At 36.6% G+C, this 17,928-nt stretch overlaps 1 protein-coding gene across 1 annotated transcript in view; it reads right to left on the reverse strand.

Annotated features, from left to right (window-relative positions):
- Positions 1-17,928, reverse strand: part of RYR2 (ryanodine receptor 2) — a 718,243-nt gene that overhangs the window by 460,249 nt on the left and 240,066 nt on the right. Inside the window, exon 3 of the mRNA XM_087863178.1 lies at positions 2,471-2,575. Coding sequence (XP_087719304.1) covers positions 2,471-2,575 — 105 coding nt within the window. The remainder of the gene's footprint in view (positions 1-2,470; positions 2,576-17,928) is intronic.

The raw sequence follows: 17,928 nt of genomic DNA on the forward strand, positions 1-17,928 counted from the left end.
TAGGGAATCGGGTATTACTGGAGGTTCTTTTTGATACACTGGTAATTTGTAAGGAAAAAAAATGATTTCATGAAAATCAGCATTACTCTGTTGATATGCTTCCTCCTGGTAAACGTGGATCTTCCTTTAAGCAAATCTACTGTCTACAGTTTATTAAGTTGGAGAGGACAATTTGCTTGACAAAAGGATTTGCCATAGGTTCCTCTAATGAATTCAAAGCAGAACTAGTAATGAGGCTACAGATACCTATAAAGTCCAAAAGACGACTCCTACAAGTGTCAAAAACATCCACTATAGCATGTAATCAGACATTCTATTTAGCCATATTGCACTATTATGATTAAGATGGTTAAGGTGGAGAACTCTCCTTCTTGGTACATAGTCACAGCACCAAATCCCGACTGTTCCCTAAATCTGACCACCCCAGGGCTACCTTAGGCCACCCCAAAATCACTGGGACCACCCCCAAATCTCTCCAGGACTTAGCCTCTAGCATTATAGCTGAGGTCCACTCTAATTGGCACCTGTTCCAAAGTTGTTAAGTACTTTGAGTATCATTTCAGATTATAATCGAAACTCCTCTGTGATCTAGGAGAGTATCTTTCTTTCTCCAAAATATAGGCTCCCCTTGAGCTATTGGACAGCGGTTTCCTCCTAAAAGTTACTCATCTGCAAGTAACATTCAGCTAATAAAATATGTCCCTTCCCTGTAGCATATTTTTCTCAACTTACATTTTCAAATTAATACCTTATGGTAACTATGCTGGGCTTTAAAACATAGTGTTCCACACATCACATAAATTGCCACTTCAGAAACTGACAGACACCTACAGATGGCGATCAATTCAAAATAAAATATAGCAAAATAAGAATACTGAGGAGAGGGTGCAGAAATTCTAACAAATATCTTAAAAACATAACTCTTAAAACAGTATTTCCAACACTTCCTATACATACAGAAAATTTAGAGCTTGCCTAGTCCAACCCCATGACTTTAGGGGGATAGAACATCTTTTCAAAGACGTTAAATTTAGAAAAATTAGCTTCACACTTTAAAAACTGAATTTATGACCATTTCATCCATAAGTTGGTACCTACAACAAAGATAAGTAAATGACACTGCATAATTTCCTAGATGGTTATGTAAAAGAAAAATGATTTTTTCCTTGTAAAAACAGATTTGAATTTCAAAGCTGACATGCCTCAGTGATGTTTAAAAATCGAAAGAGTTTATTCCAGGTAGAAACAAAACTAGTTAAACTGAGAAATGTTTTACTGCTATTTAAGCCTACTCTAAAAGTTTTGCATTAAAGAAGAGAAGTCTTAAAAAACACTATATACTTTAATACAGTAATTTCAAACTTTTTGTAACCAAAAGTTAACTTGAAAAGTTAGACCACATATATTTGGATCTTTGTAAAATAAGCTGTTATTCTAATAGCAAATAAAAATCAATAAGTTTCTCCTCCATACTCACTAGTGTACTATTAACATTTAAAATGAATTTAGAATTAATGCACAAACCAATTAAATTTTGTTGTGAAACTAAGTCTTTCAAAATTACAAGGCTAATGCAAATACATTACATCCTAACTGATCACTCATTTTCTGTAGAACTATGTGTTATTTTTCAATGCTCTTACTTATCAAAACTAGAGCAATGATTAAGAGCCACAACAGTAACACATAGACCAATAATGGCAAGAGAAATTTTTAAGTTTCATTTAAACGATACACTGCAGTAATTATAGTACAAAAAATAAGCAAACAAAAAACAAGAAACCAAAATTTGGCCATCCATCCTCTGCTTAATTCTAAACTTTAATGAACTGGTTAAGAATAAAAGTAGCTCAGACATCAGTCATATCAAGTTATAGCATGGAAAAAAAATTTTAATTACCAAATCAGATTTCAAAGAAAAATGTCTTCATTCAGGGACAGAATAAGAATTTCAATTTTCAGAAGAAAATTCTTAGCTGTTTACAAAACTATAATTGATTAAAGCCATATTGCCATAATTTTATTACTTAAAATATATGAGTGCCATGAAATTTTACTTGCCATAAAGAAGCTTAGAACATAGTCACATGGTTAGAGGCATTTGAAAATGAAACAAAGGTTAATGACAAATAGCCATGCATAAAGCAATTAATTAACATAGGAACAATAACAGCTCTGAAAATATAAGAAAACACACGAATTGCTCAAAGAAAGATTCTGTTTTAAAACACAGACACAAGCATGAGGTTCAATGACACACATCACCTTGAGGCTGGATTATTTTTTTTAAGTTCTTTAAGATATCACAGGTCTGCTGGACAAAGCAGAAAGTCAAACTTGAAGAAATCACAGGTAAAACACACTGACTTATTTCAGCAAAAAGAAAACCTTGTATGCCTATGAACGAAATCATTCATACAGTCAATTAGTTCGTTAAAACACTACAAGTTGATATAAATTAAGTACTTGCCCCTTCTGACTTCTCCACGGTGTTAGCCAGCATCTCCTGCAGGGCGCGGACAGAGAGAGACTGTTCCAGCACGAAGGTGCAGATGGAGAGGTCTGGGGGGACATTCTGCATGGAAAGAGGAAAAGACACCATCATTGCTGCTGCCACCACCATCATCATCAAGGAACCAGACCCAAGTCACCTTATATCAGTTCCATTCATAAAAAAAAAAAAAAAAGAATACTTGTCAATTCTCTAATATCAGCTCCTAAGTCATCAAAATACATTATCTATTCCCTCACACTTAATCCATTTTTGACTTTATGGATTACCACAACTAACCATTTATTGAGTGACTATTCTAGGCATTGCACTCAGAGCTTTATCAGTAACTCCTGTGCTTGTGTATAACAACTATTACTACCATTGTGCGGACAAGAAAACAGAGAAGTTAGGTTACTTTTCCAAAGTCACAATAACTAAATTTTTCAAGGCAGTATTAAAAACCCACATTTCTTGTACTCTCAAGCATCAGTTCTAATCTACCATGCAGTCAGCTGATTAAAAAATATAAAGAACAGAAAAACACTTACCTCAAACTAATATTGAAGTTAATAAATAGAAAATTCAATTGGTACAAAAGAGCCTTTTACACAGGCTTCTCTTCATCCAGAAAGAAAACAATTTGTTTTACTCAAGTTGGATACGTATTTGGCCTCTAAATTGAGATGCGACAATGTGATTTTCTGCTCTGTTCTGGGACAGACAGACGGATGGATGGATGGATGGTTGGATGGGTGTGTGTCTGTATGTGTTGTTTTTCTCAATCATACTTTTCCCCTTCTCTTTCCTTCCTTTGAAACTTCCACTCCAATCAATAACCCCATAAATTCTGAAAATCAAGGTGGTGAAGGAAACAGGGTAGGAGCTACCTGGTGAGTTTGAACTACCCCAATTAGGAACAAGTACACTTTTGCTTTAGATAAGCAAGATCCAGCAGGCAATCCAACTGGGTCTGCCAAGATGCTCAAAGGAGGATTTTCTTTACAGAAGAACATTAAATATACATTAAACACTAGATGTAAGTGAGACGATGTCTTCTTCATAAAAAGAACATCAGAAGGATAAATCTGATAACCTGATATAATGTATCAAAATTACAATTTTCAATGTTTAAGTATTTATTAAATTGAAATACTACCATTAGAATGACTTTTTTTATTATAATAATATTTTTTATTATATTATGTTAGTCACCATACAGTACATCCCTGGTTTTTGATGTAAAGTTCAATGATTCATTAGTTGCGTATAACACCCAGTGCACCATGCAATACGTGCCCTCCTTACTACCCATCACCGGTCTATCCCATTCCCCCACCCCCCCTCCCCTCAGAAGCCCTCAGTTTGTTTCTCAGAGTCCATAGTCTCTCATGCTTCATTCCCCCTTCTGATTACCCCCCCTTTCTTTATCCCTTCCTTCTCCTACCGATCTTCCAGTTCTTATGTTCCATAGATGAGAGAAACCATATGATAGTTGTCTTTCTCTGCTTGACTTATTTCACTTAGCATTATCTCCTCCAGTGCCATCCATGTGGCAGCAAATGTTGAGAAATCGTTCTTTTTGATAGCTGAGTAATATTCCATTTTAATCCAGTCATCTGTTGAAGGGCATCTCGGCTCCTTCCACGATTTAGCTATTGTGGACAATGCTGCTATGAACATTGGGGTGCATATGGCCCTTCTCTTCACTACGTCTGTATCTTTGGGGTAAATACCCAGTAGTGCAATGGCTGGATCATAGGGTAGCTCAATTTTTAACTTTTTAAGGGACCTCCACACTGTTTTCCAGAGTGGCTGTACCAACTTGCATTCCCACCAACAATGTTAGAATGACTCTTAACGGCAGACAATGATGCTTTATGGGTTCAAGGCAAGATGAAGAGCTAGGATTCCAGAATTAAAATTCTTCTGTCGATGAAAGAAGCATGTCATCTTGGCCACTAGCATTACTCATACCCCACGAACCTCCCTGGCATCCATGTTTTGTTCTGCTTCATTTTATTTTTTTTAATGAACTTTCCCTTGCTGGAATCCTCCATCCTCCCGCCATGGGCTTCTGTGTCCCTGGCCAAATGTCTTTCCACTCCTCTCCAGACTACCTCAGCTAGTGGCCAACACAAACTCCCAGATCTGGGCACAGCTACAGCCTTCATAATCTGCAGTCAGCCAGACAAGAGCTTTCTTTCCAAAATCCTCAGATAAAAGACAGGAAGCTAAGACCCTCTCTTTTCCCTTGACATTTAGGAATAAATTCCTTTAAATTTAACTTTCTCAGTTCTGACTATATTAATTGCAATTTATCAGATCAAGACAAATGCTACTGGGTAAAAAATCTGATACTCAAAGAATGTATCCCATTCTTATCCATTTAAAATGTGAGGGTTCGGGGCGCCTGGGTGGTACAGCGGTTAAGCGTCTGCCTTCGGCTCAGGGCGTGATCCCGGCATTCTGGGATCGAGCCCCACATCAGGCTCCTCCGCTGTGAGCCTGCCTCTTCCTCTCCCACTCCCCCTGCTTGTGTTCCCTCTCTCGCTGGCTGTCTCTATCTCTGTCGAATAAATAAATAAAATCTTTTAAAAAAATAAAATAAATAAAATGTGAGGGTTTGCAAGCTATACTCTGACAAACAGTGCTGGTAGAATCCTATGTTATTAAATGGTGTGCTACTGAACCAATCCCTCAAAAAAAATTGCCTTAATTTGTAGCATTTGCCCATTCCTATGACATAAATAATAACTGCTGATTTCAAAGTCGAAGTTTATAAATCAGCTCATAAAATTCCTAAATATGTAACACATAGCCCTCAGGAATCTCCGAGAACTCTTCCCAGGGCACCACTGGAATGATTTCAGACCCATATCTGTTAATTGCTTCAGAATGACCGTAATGTAACAGTTAGGAACCTGGATTCTATAAACAGTTACCTACGCAAGAATCCTGGCCTCACTACTTACTACCTGCTAACTTTTCTAATCTTTGGTTTCCTTCTCTGGAAAATGATATAGTAATTATAATAACTATACCATCCCCATAGAGTTCTGTGAAACATAAATGAGATAATGTAAGTGAAGAGCTTATCACAGTGTCAAGAACATAACAAGAACTCAAACTAAGGGAGCCACTGTCCTAAGTTTTATATATTGCCATTTCTCTCTGTGGCACTAAGGAAGTACCGCTCATTTCTTAAAATTGATTCTTAAATGGATTCTACTTTGGAGAAATAGTGTTTGAAAACACAAATCAATAATTAGGCACCTGTTCATAATACCCAAAATGCTCTAGTATTTTCAAGAAAAGGTTGTTTTTGGTGAAGTTTATATACTGGATGTATTTAAATGGTTTCATGTTTCACTTTGCTCAAAATGTTCAAGTATGGATCACTGTACTAGTTTGCATTTATTTTAAAGATCCTTGAAAACCACAGGGATTTGTAATGAATTAATCCTGCCACAAAAATTTCATTTTGCCACAGACTGACATGCCTGTTACAAGATATTTTTCCAGATAGTGGGAGTTAGCAAGAGTAAACAGACAATCCATATGGGCAACTCTCTGTCTCTCAGAGACTCAACCCACTTTCTTCTGACCCATCTTCCTCTTCTCCCTCTCCCTTTGCCCTTCTCCTCCTCAAAATACACACAGATGTAATAGAAAAGCTGAGCAGGAAGAACATACTGTTCACCCCTTTTAGGAAAATGTGAAACAATACATTCAAGCTCTGTATTATTATCTGTTTGTTTTGCTCTAAAGAAAAATAGTCTGGTTATTTTAGGCAACAGAATCATTACCCTAACTTGTGACCTTTAAAAATGAACTACCAAAAGTATTCCTTAATTTGGGTGAGTGTTTCTTCAAATAACCTTGAACGTTTTATAGCTAAACCACACTATGGCATTTATGTTAAGCCTTTGTTCCCACTTCCCAGAAACAAAGTTAACTCAAGGGAAAGTAAAGGGTCTCACTCATTCTTTAAAGACCAACTAAATGGCCAGAAATCAAAATGCCTCCCAACACCAGGCACAAGAAATAAAGTGTAACATTGTATAAACCTCTGGAGAGCTCCAACTCACAAACATCTGCAAGCTATCATCTTGTCCTTCAGCTTTTATTTCTTAATCAAGTCTTACTATAACTGAGAAATTTAAGTTTCCCAACTTCACTAGGAAAGAGCGTTGCTTGCCCTTACAATGAGCATACTCCTAAGGTGTAAAAGCAACCCTTAGGTTCTATGCCTTACATTATCAAGTGCTTCAAAACAAACCACGTCAGAATGTAAAAGAAATACAGCACAGCATGTATGCCTATCTGCTTCTTATACATTATACATAACATTTATTTTCCTGCAAAATTCAGTCCGAGAAAGTGCTTCTGTCTAAATGTCTACCTAGGCTGCCCACAGCAGTACCCAAAGGAAGCAAGCAAAAGGTTAGTAATACAATTCATGTGGAGACAACCCCAATTTACTAGGGACGTGTATGCTTTTGCAAAAAAAACAAACCTTAAACTAGCAGCCTGGCTATGTGCCTTTTCTTCCTTTTAAAATATAAACTGGTCACCTTTCTCCTCTGCCTGACAATTGCCTAGACTTAAAGGGAGAACATTCTCAAGAAGAACCACATACAACATCTGGCTTTGTTGGCACTGGAGAGCCCGTGTGAAATCAATTAGGTTTCCAACTGAGGTATCCATCAAACCATTTGGCTCCCACAGAGAGATGTGCCAAACCCACTTAAAAACCTATTGAAACACGCCATTACCTTAAGTCAACTGCAACAGATAATTTGGGACTACGTAAATCACAGATCATCTCTCTCGTTATCACTGTATAAAAATTGCATAGTAACAAACCACTCTATTTCAGCATCCTCATACCTTTGCTCATGTTCTTCCTCTTTTAGCCTAAAAGATCCATTTCCAGGTCTCCAATATGGAAAATACTGCATGTTTTTGAATCACACGTAAATAAAATTCACATACAAAAACATTTTCCTTATTGAAAATTCAAACAGTATCGAAAAACTGAAAACTCTCTCTTTCCAAATTATATTCATTCTCCCTTATCCTCCCTCCCAGGCATCACCACATGGAGTTTAATGACCTTTTGGATGTGTACTTTTTCAGGCCTTTTTCTATGTGTTTACCTACATATGCTCATATACAAGTATATAGAATGGCTTTTCCCATTAAAGGCTCACTTTGTACAATTTACATATTTTAATTTACTAATACATTTTAGAGATCATTGCCGATTAGTAGGTCTATATCTATGTGATTCTTCACAACTGCTAGAGAATCTGGATATACCGTACTCCTCCTGAAGACTGGTTCAAGTTCTGTGCGATGTAACACTGTTATGCAACTTGGACCCTTACCCTCCCAACCACCACTACCAGCCTAACATGTTGGCTTACAAAAGAAGGTGCTCACTATTTCCTTGAGTTGACCTCCAGCTCTGAGTCGATCTATTTCTGGAAAATTAAGCAAATCTGCATATAGGGATACAGACAGTTACAGCCCTAATGACAGGTCTCTACTTTTGTTTCTGTTTTAGAACTCCTAGATTTCTAATACAAAGACAAGTTAATTTACCTTTTTACAGTGTCTTTCAAATGTGCTCCACATAACCTGTAGGGTAACTCAGAGATCTCAAAATATACTTTGAAAATTAATGGGGTATTCAATCTTGATGATTTGACAGCATGGGAAATGAGTAAGTCACTGCATCAGAGGACATGGGATTCAGATCCAGTGACTAACTCGCCAAGGGATTTCAGGTAAATCAGTCTGAGCTTTCTCATCGGTTAAGTGGCAAAATATTTAACATATTTTAAAGAATTGATCTGGGGTTCAAATAAAATCAATGCATTAAAAACCAAAAATTGCCAATAAAATTTTATCTGCCTAATTTAAGAAAAACCTAAATCAGACAGAAAGCTCCAAATCACAGAGACGTACGTTAAGAGAAGAGCGACTCTTCTATCAAGAAATGTGAAGATAGTATATTTTAGAGTGGAGCAGATGGTCTGACGTTGAGACAGATTGGGTTTTGCTCAGCCACCCATCTGCTGAGTGGCCTTTGGCAAAGGCACTATAACCACGGAGAGTCAACTTCTCCACAAACTATGGAGGTACCAAACTGCATCTTCTCCAAAAAAAAAATAGACTTGTTGTTTTTTTTTTTTAAGTTGCCAAGTAGAAACAGGAACCAGACAAAAATTTCACCTACCAGATGGGGAATAATATTCTTTAAAGCATTTGTGTATTCTATACAATTCCAATAAAATTATGGTGTTGTAATCCATTCACTTACATAAAATACTGTAAAAAGAAGTATCAAGCAGGATATAAGGAAAATCATAATTGACTGTTTCCTCTTTATAGGTCTTCAAAACTCCAATGATAACACTTCACCATATTCCCAGCCTGACAATGTGGTTATTACAAGAGCTTCACGCTTTTCCATGGGAGCTCACAGTTCTGGGTAGTTTCGTTTTGTTTTGGTTTGGTTTTTGTTGTTTTTTGGGGGGTTTTGGGTTTTTTTGTGTGTCATATTCTTTTTCCTTTCATCCCATGTCACATCAAAGGTTAACAAGACATTGCCTTAGAGAAAGAAATATTTGCCCTCTGTAAACTAATTCTTTTAGACCAGCTTTTTTATTACAAGGCTAACTGTAATTGTAACAGATGAAACTGATAATGTCTGGGTTTTCCCAGGTCTAAAGCCTGCGAATCTCTTCAGAAAAACTCAAGTCATTGAGCTTGGCATTCTTGACCACACAGGTCTAGGTGGGGAAGGATCTATTAGCAGGCTGAAATGACTCGTAATTAGTGTAAACCAGCTTTACACACAGCCGTAACTCTGTCAGTTCAGCAGTTCATTAGGAAAATCCCAAGCGAATTGGTAGGGTTTCCCAGGATTTGCTCCGTGTTCATTTTGCCCATTGGCACACATCTTTTATACAACATATAACCATAATGTTAAGTAGATGCACCAATCTATCTTGTTTTTACAATTATTCTAACATTTGCATGACTCACATGTCAGTGCAAACCTAGAAGTACACACTAGTGTGACTGACATCCGTCACGCGTCACCCCTCCTGTGCTACCATCACCACAGGGATATCATCTCAGGTCAAATCTGTTCACACACCTGGACTGGGAGCCGCTGTTGGTGAGAACACAAGTACATGATATGTTGGAAGCAAAACACTCAAAAGAAAACCAGAGGAGAGACTTCTGCTATGAATTAAGCCTCAATATGTAGGTATCTTAAAAATCAGACATGCTACTAATGGTTCCCTGGATCTAGCCCCCAGCTTCTAAACACTGCTAAGTCAAACCTGTCTGTCAGTCACAATCTTGATAACAGCCTAACTCTCAGACTCTAGGTAATGGCCCACTTCCGTAATTTGCATCTAAAACACATCATTTCTAGTCCTGTAAGTACCTCAAGATGATGTTCTAGGGATGTGGGCTCCAAGTTAAAAAAATCTTTTTTTAAAACGATTTTATTTATTTATTTGTCAGAGTGAGAGCACAAGCAGGGGGAGTGGCAGAGGGAGAAGCAAGGAGCCTGATGTGGAACTCGATCCCAGAATCCTGGGATCATGACCTGAGCCAAAGGCAGTCGCTTAACCAATTGTGCCATCCAGGCATCCCTTAAAAAAAATCTATTTAAAAAGCTAAAGTCTCACCACTAAATTCAGAGACTTTAGAGCTATTTGAGTAAATATATATGCAAATAGATGAATACACAAACCCCAAGAACAAATAAATTAGTGCAAACACTGGAGCCATTGCTGTAGTGCAAGCCACCACAAATTATTTTGGAGCAAAGTTTCACTCTACTCAAAAGAGATTTTTCAAGAATTGGCAAAATGCATACCTGTCCATTACATACGCAGGAAGGAACTGGCATTGTCGTGACAGTAAGTACACACTGACAAATAAGTAAGACAAAAATACTGTGTGGCCCCAGTATTTGCTGACCATCAGAATCAGTGACATCTCAGCCTTGCTCCATGCTAAGATCCAGTGAAGCAAAGACAGTGCTCAACCTTGGTAGATCCTCCAGTGAAAATTTCTGATGGTCAACAGTGCCGTCTCCAGGGAGTTTTGTGAAAGGGAGATTTAGGTAGAACCTATTCACAGGCTCATTGCTTGAAAGTACTTGGGGAAAAAATAAATTTTACCATAACCAGGTCAACCTAATTGTCTGCCATATGACTTTTTGCTACAATAATCCTAGACCTGGTCTCATAATCTGCTTAAAGAAGAGGAAAGAATTCACACAAACTTGTGGAAAGGGCAATCAACAGATTCTGAAATCACCTAGAGCTCCACAGTAAGTCAAGAGAAGAAGAGAAAAATGAAAACAAGAATTATGGCTTCCAAATCAAGTTATGTAGACAATAAGATGATGTCTGCACATTTAATTATGTAATAGAGTACAGATTTATTCAGGCTTAATCATACAAATACCAACCATCTCACCCTTTATAGGTATCTCACTCCATGAAAATGTGCTGGATGATGTTATTTAAATTAATTTAAAATGGCAAGAGCTAAATTAATTGCTATCAGTCTGAACAAATCAAGCTAGAATGAACTCAGTAACATCACTTGGACCCTAGAACTACAAGTAGACTCAAATTGAGACCTTCAGCACCAGGGAATTCTTACTAGGAATTCTGCTAGCATGGAATTTCTATGTAGTTTCAAGAATGTAAAATAAATATAACCACGTAGAAACAATTATGCAGATAATAATGGCTATATCACTTTTTGAGTGTTTTCTGCATGCTAGGTCCTAATTCTCATCACAATCCTACAAGAGAAGCAATATTATCCCCACTTCAGAAATGAGTAAATGGTGAGTCAGGAAATTCAATGACTTGATCTAAGCCAGAAACTATTAACAGGCATATCTGCTTAGCCTAAAACCCATACCACACTGCCACTCTCAAGGGAACATCAGCCTGGTTCTCAGCTGTTTTGTTTTCCAACCGTTTGTGGTAGTAGTTACTACTGATAAATTAAACCTAACATGACAGTGTTCACACTCTAAAAGAGCTTACATACAGAAGCTGAGTCAGGTGTAACCCAAACTCTAAGATTTGGGCTTGTGGGACATTTTAAAAGCTCATAACCTGGTGTGAGCCCCTCTGGGAATGTGTTAGCTGGAGTAAAATTGTAGTAAGGCATTAAAATAATGGTCCTTTCTATATGGATGCCTTGTGGGTGTATTTGGATACAGGCATCTTTCCCTCATCTGAAAAAGAGAATCACCACTTAGGTAAGAGGTACAGCATTTTCTAACTGATGACAGAAGTATATAGTGGAATTAAAAAACTAAGTCAGGATAGATGCTTCAGGCAAGTAAAACAGAGCTGAAACCAAAGCTGTTTTGGTGAAATTTAACCCTGACATAATGTTAGGTGATCTGGACATACTTCAGAGTTCAATTAATCCATATACACTATAAACATACAGCTTAAGATAACAGAATACAAATAGTTTGGATAACCAAAAATTCCATCTTGCCTAACACGTATTTTGGCTCAGAAGGGGGTAGAGGTAACACAAAGAAATTAGAGGATATTTTAGGAAGACAACTCTAACAGCTAGGTACATGATGAATTAGAGCCACAGTGTGACACTTTTTGATATTCAAGAATCAATTCAAAGAAGATAAAAAGGTTGATGAGCTGCATTTAAAAAAATTATGGGGACTTCCTCTTATGGCTGAGTGTAGAGGTTGGTTAATCTTCCCCCTGAGAAGCACGGTGGATGAAACTGACACAAATAACCTTTCAGAGCTGTGGAACTCCACCAAAGACATTAAAAAATATATGTGACAAACTTTTTTCTTGAAAACTGCTGAACATCAGATAGGAACACTAAGAGTTGATGGTGCCATGTCTCAAGCCTTCTCCCACCTCCCCTCAGCTCAGCTGGTGTGGAGATTCCACCCGAGTGTGGCATGGGGTTATTTGTAAGGACCAGAAGCTGTACCACATCACGGAAGGGAGCTCACTTGATGTGGAGTAGATGCCATGCATACTACCTTGTCTGTGAAAGTGACACTTTCCAGCAAGAACTGACAGCTCTTCTAGACTGATTCAGTACAATCCCTTTTTTTTTTTATTGAGAGAGAGAGAGAGGGAGGGGAGTGTGCAAGATGGGGGTGGGGAGGGACAGAGGGAGAGATTCTCTCATGCTTAGCATGGAGCCCAATGCAGGGCTTGATCTCATAACCCTGAGATCATGACCTGAGCAGAAATCAAGAGTTGGACACTTAACCGACTGAGCCATCCAAGTGCCCCCTGACTCAGTACATTCCTGACTCAATAAACAAGCATGCAAAATAGTCCCAAGTTATTCACAGACCACAGGCTAACCTGAAGCAGCATGTGCACAAAGAGATACAAAGAACCCAACACAAAGTAAATCCAAAGCAGAGTTCAAATAACCTGAACTTCTCATGCACTTCTCTCCCCCCACACAGGTCCATCTGCTGAGGACAGAAACCTTGGTGCTAATGTATCAGTGTGTAACATCTGTATGGTCATTGCCCTAACTCTAAGCTATACATGAACAGGGCAACTTACAGGAATCCAGGTTTAAATGAAAACAAGAATAGAAAAAAAAAAACTGGAGAAGTGACATCAGTGTCAAAACATCACAGGGGAGACAGATTTCACAGATTTAGGCCAGGCAAGTCACTGAAAAAAGAAAGACAAATTAACCACAACACCACCTTGAATTGGGGAAATGTCAAAATTTATTCTTCTTTCAATATTATATCTTTAACCCCTCCAAAAATGTGCCATAGGCAAAAACAAAACAAACAAAACAAAACAAACAAACAAACAAAAAAACAAAACAAAAAAATACACCAGAGAAGTATACCAATCCTGAGGGGGGGAAAAAAAAGTCAAGAGAAACTGTCCCTGAGTGTCCCGAGATGCTGGAGTTAGCAGAGAAAGTCTTCAAAGCAACATTTAAACATATAAGTATGTTTAAAGAACCAAAGGAAGCTGTGTTTAAATAAATAAAGGAAAGTGCTATAATAATGAATCAACAAATAAAAATTCTCAATAAGGATACAGGAATTACACAAAGAGAACCAAATGGAAATTCTGGATTTGAGCATACTAACTGAAATAATAAATATACTGGAGGGTCTCAACATCAGATCTGAGATAAAAGGAGAAAGAAGCAGTGAACTTAAAGACCAACCAATAGAAATTATTCAATCGTTTGTGCACAAAGGAAAAAACATGGAAAAAACTTAACAAGCCTCAAAAACCTCTGGAATAATATAAAATGTATCAATATACATGTAATGGGTGTCCAAGAAGAACAGGATAAAAAGAAAAGGCCAGAAGATATGTACATATTTTAAGTTTTTATCTAAATTCCAGTTAGTTAGCATACAGTGTAATATTGGGTTCAGGTGTCCTGCAGCCACTCTGGAAAACAGTATGGAGGTGCCTCAGAAAGTTAAAAATAGAACTACTCTACTAGTAATTGCACTACGAGGTTTTTACCCAGAGGATACAAAAATCCTGATTCAAAGGGATATATGCCCCCTGATGTTTATAACAGCATTACCTACAATAGCCAAATCATGGAAGTAACCCAAATGCCCATCAGTTGACGAACGGATAAAGAAGATGCAGTGTACACACCACACACACACACACATGCACACACACACGATGGAATATTACTCAACCATAAAAGGAATGAAATCTTGCCATTTTACAATGACATGAATGGAGACAGAGAGTTATGCTGAGCAAAATAAGTCAGAGAAAGACAAATACTATGACTTCACTCACACATGGAATTTAAGAAACAAGATACAGTTGAGGAAATAATGGCCAAAAACTTCTAAAATTCTAGGAAAACAATTAGTTTACATAGCCACACATTCAAGAATCACAACAAATCCCAAGTAGGATAAATACAAAGAAATTCACACCTAGACAAATAATAGTCAAACTATTAAGAGTCAAAGACAAAAAAAAATAGAAAAGAAAACATCTAAAGAAGCAAGAAGAAAATTACTCATCACATACAATGGGGAATCAATATGATTAATTGCTGATTTATCATTTGAAATGAGGACAGAAGACAGTTGGAGGACATATTCATATAGCTGAAAGAAAAAACTGTGAATCAAAAAATCAATATCCAGTTAAATTACTTTTCAAACATGAAGTAAAATAAAGACATTCCAAGATAAACAAGGATGGAGAATGTATTGCTACCACAGCTCACAAGAAATGATAGAGGAAATCCTTCAGGAACATTCATAAAATTGAAGAAATGAAAAGCACCAGAAATAAATTAAGTAAGTAAGTAAATGGACTAATGTAAAAGACTCTAGAAATATTGTTCTTATTTTATCAACTAACTTCTTTAAAGGACAGAAGACTGTAGGAACAAAAAGAAAAAATCTAAGCCCATAGTTTTCAGAAGGAAGAAAATAATAAAGTTCAGAGCAGAAATAAATGAAATGTCTAAAAAGACATAGCAATGATCAATGAAACTAATGGGTGAAAAGATAAGCAAAATAAGCCAAACTTTCAGGCAAACTATCCAAGAAAAAAAAATAGTGGGTTCAAATAAAATTATAAATGGAAGAGGAGTTTTACAACAGATAAAATAGAAATACAAAAAAAAAAACTACTAGAGGTTACTATTAACCATTATAATCCAACAAATTGGATAACTCAGAAGAAATGGTTGAATGCATAGAAACATACAACCTATCAAGACTGAGTCATAAAGAAATTAAAAATCATACCAGACCAACTACTAATAAGCAGGATTTTGTGTGGGATTGAAGAAGCTTTTAATTTTTTTATTTGGTGCATTTAATACACAAATTCAATTTTAACACTTCATTATTTTAGTATTTATTTCAAAAAGGCTAAGAATAGAGTTTACTGTAAGAGATATTACGTATGAATCTAAATTTCATAAACTTATCATGATCATTTTTGGCCAAAAAGTATTTTCTCATTTGTTTTTTTTTTTTTTTTTAACTAGCAACATGGCTGAAGAACTCATCTCTTGGAATAAAAGAAGTGTTAGCTCTGCATTTTCTTGTTACTGTTACCTTCACACACTTTTCAAAAATTTTTTATTCCAGTGTGGTTAATATACAGGGCTATATTAGTTTCAGATGTACAATATAGTGATTCAACAGTTGCGTTATTATTCAGTGACTATCAAGGTAAGTGTACTCTTAATTCCCTTCCACTATTTCACCCATCCCCCACATGTCACACCTCCCCTCTGGTAACCATCTGCTTGTTATCTTAGTTAGCGGACTGTCTCTTAGTTTGTCTCTTTTTATTTCCTTTGTTCATTTGTTTTGTTCCTTAATTTTGCATATGAGTGAAGTCATATGCTATTTGTCTTTCTCTGACTGGCTTAACTGATTAGCATTATACTTTCTAGATCCATCCATGTTGCTGCAAATGGTAAGATTCCACTCTTCTTTTTGGCTGAACAATATTCCATTTTGTTATATGTCTATATACACGAGCTATTTTCATAGTTTGGCTATGACAAATAATGCTGCAATAAACAAAGGCATGCATGTATCCCTTCAAATTAGCGTCTTTGTATTCTTTGGGTAAATATCCAATAGTGTGATTATGGGATCATATGGTAGTTCTGTTTTTAATTTTTTAAGAACATCCATAATATCTTCCACAGTGGCTGCACCAGTTTGCATTCCCGCCAACAGGGCACGAGGGTTCCTTTTTCTCCACATCCTCATCAACACTTGTTGCTTCTTGAGTTTTTTATTTTAGCCATTCTGGCAGGTGTGAAGTAATACCTCATTGTGGTTTTGATTTGAAACTTCCTTCATGATGAGCGATGTTGAGAATATTTTCATGTATCTGATGGCTGTCTATAGGTCCTCTTTGGAGAAATGTCTGTTCATTTTCTAATTGCATTATTTGGGAGTTTTTTGGTATTGAGTTGTAAGTTCTTTATATGTTTTGGATACTAACCCTTTAGCAGATATGTCATTTGCAAAATATCTTCTCCCATTCAATAGGCTGTCTTTTAGTTTTGCTGTTTGTTCCTTTGCTATGCTGAAGCTTTTTCTTATTTTGATTTAGTCCCAATAGTTTATTTTTGCTTTTGTTTCCCCTTGCCTCGGAAGAATATATACAAAGATGTTACTATGACTGATGTCAGAGAAATTACTGGCTGTGCTCTCTTCTAAGATTTTCATGGTTTCAGGTCTCACATTTAGGTCCTTGGTCCATTTTGAGATTATTTTTGTGTATGGTGTAAGAAAGTGATCCAGTTTCATTCTTATGCATGTAGCTTATCCAGTCTTCCCAACACTCTTTACTGAAGAGAGTTTCCTTTCCCACTGAATATTCTTTTCTTCTTTGTAAAAGATTAACTGACAACATAATTGCGGGTTTATTTATGGGCTTTCTATTCTGTTCCATTGATTTATATGTCTATTTTCGTGCCAGTACCACACTGTTTTGGTGAGTACAGCTTTGTAATACAACCTCAAGTCTGGAATCATAATACCTCCCGTTTTGTTTTCTTTTTCATGATTGCTTTGGCTATGCAGTCTTTTGTGGTTCCATACAAATTTTAGGATTATTTGTTGTAGTTCTGTGAAAAAAATCTGTTGGTATTTTGATAGAATTGCATTAAACATGTAGACTGCTTTGGGCAGTATAAACATATTAACAATATTTGTTCTAATCCATGAGAATGGAATGTCTTTCCATTTCTTTGTGTCCTCTTCAATTTCTTTCAATGGTGTTTCATAGTTTTCAGAGTATGGGTCTTTCACCTCTTTGGTTAGACTTATTCCTAGCTATCATTATTTTTGGTGCAATTGTAAATGGGATTGATTTATCTTCTCTTTCTGCTGCTTCATTATTAGTATATGGGAATGCAACAGATTTCTGTACGTTAATTTTGTGCATTGCAGTTATACTGAATTCATTTATCAGTTCCAATAGTTTTTTGTTGGGAGTCTTTGGGGTTTTCTATATAGAGTATTATGTCATCTGAAAATAGCAAAAGTTTTATTCTTTCTTACCAATTTGGATGCCTTTTATTTTATTTTTGTTGTCTAACCACTGTAGCTAGGATTTCCAGTACTATGGTGAATAAAAGTAGTGAGAGTGGACATTCTTGTCTTGTTCCTTACCTTAGGGAGAAAGGGGTCAGTTTTTCCACATTGAGTATAATGTTTGCTGTGGGTTTTTCATGCATGGCCTTTCTTATGTTGAAACATGATCTCTCTAAACCTATTTTGTTGAAGACTGTTATCACGAATGATGGTGTACTTTGCCAAATGCTTTTTCTGCATCTGTTGAGATGATTATATGGTATTTATCCTTTCTATT

Source organism: Ursus americanus, chromosome 6, assembly GCF_024610735.1.
Source record: "Ursus americanus isolate L20-20 chromosome 6, mUrsAme1.1.p, whole genome shotgun sequence".
In the NCBI taxonomy this organism is placed as follows: domain Eukaryota; kingdom Metazoa; phylum Chordata; class Mammalia; order Carnivora; family Ursidae; genus Ursus; species Ursus americanus.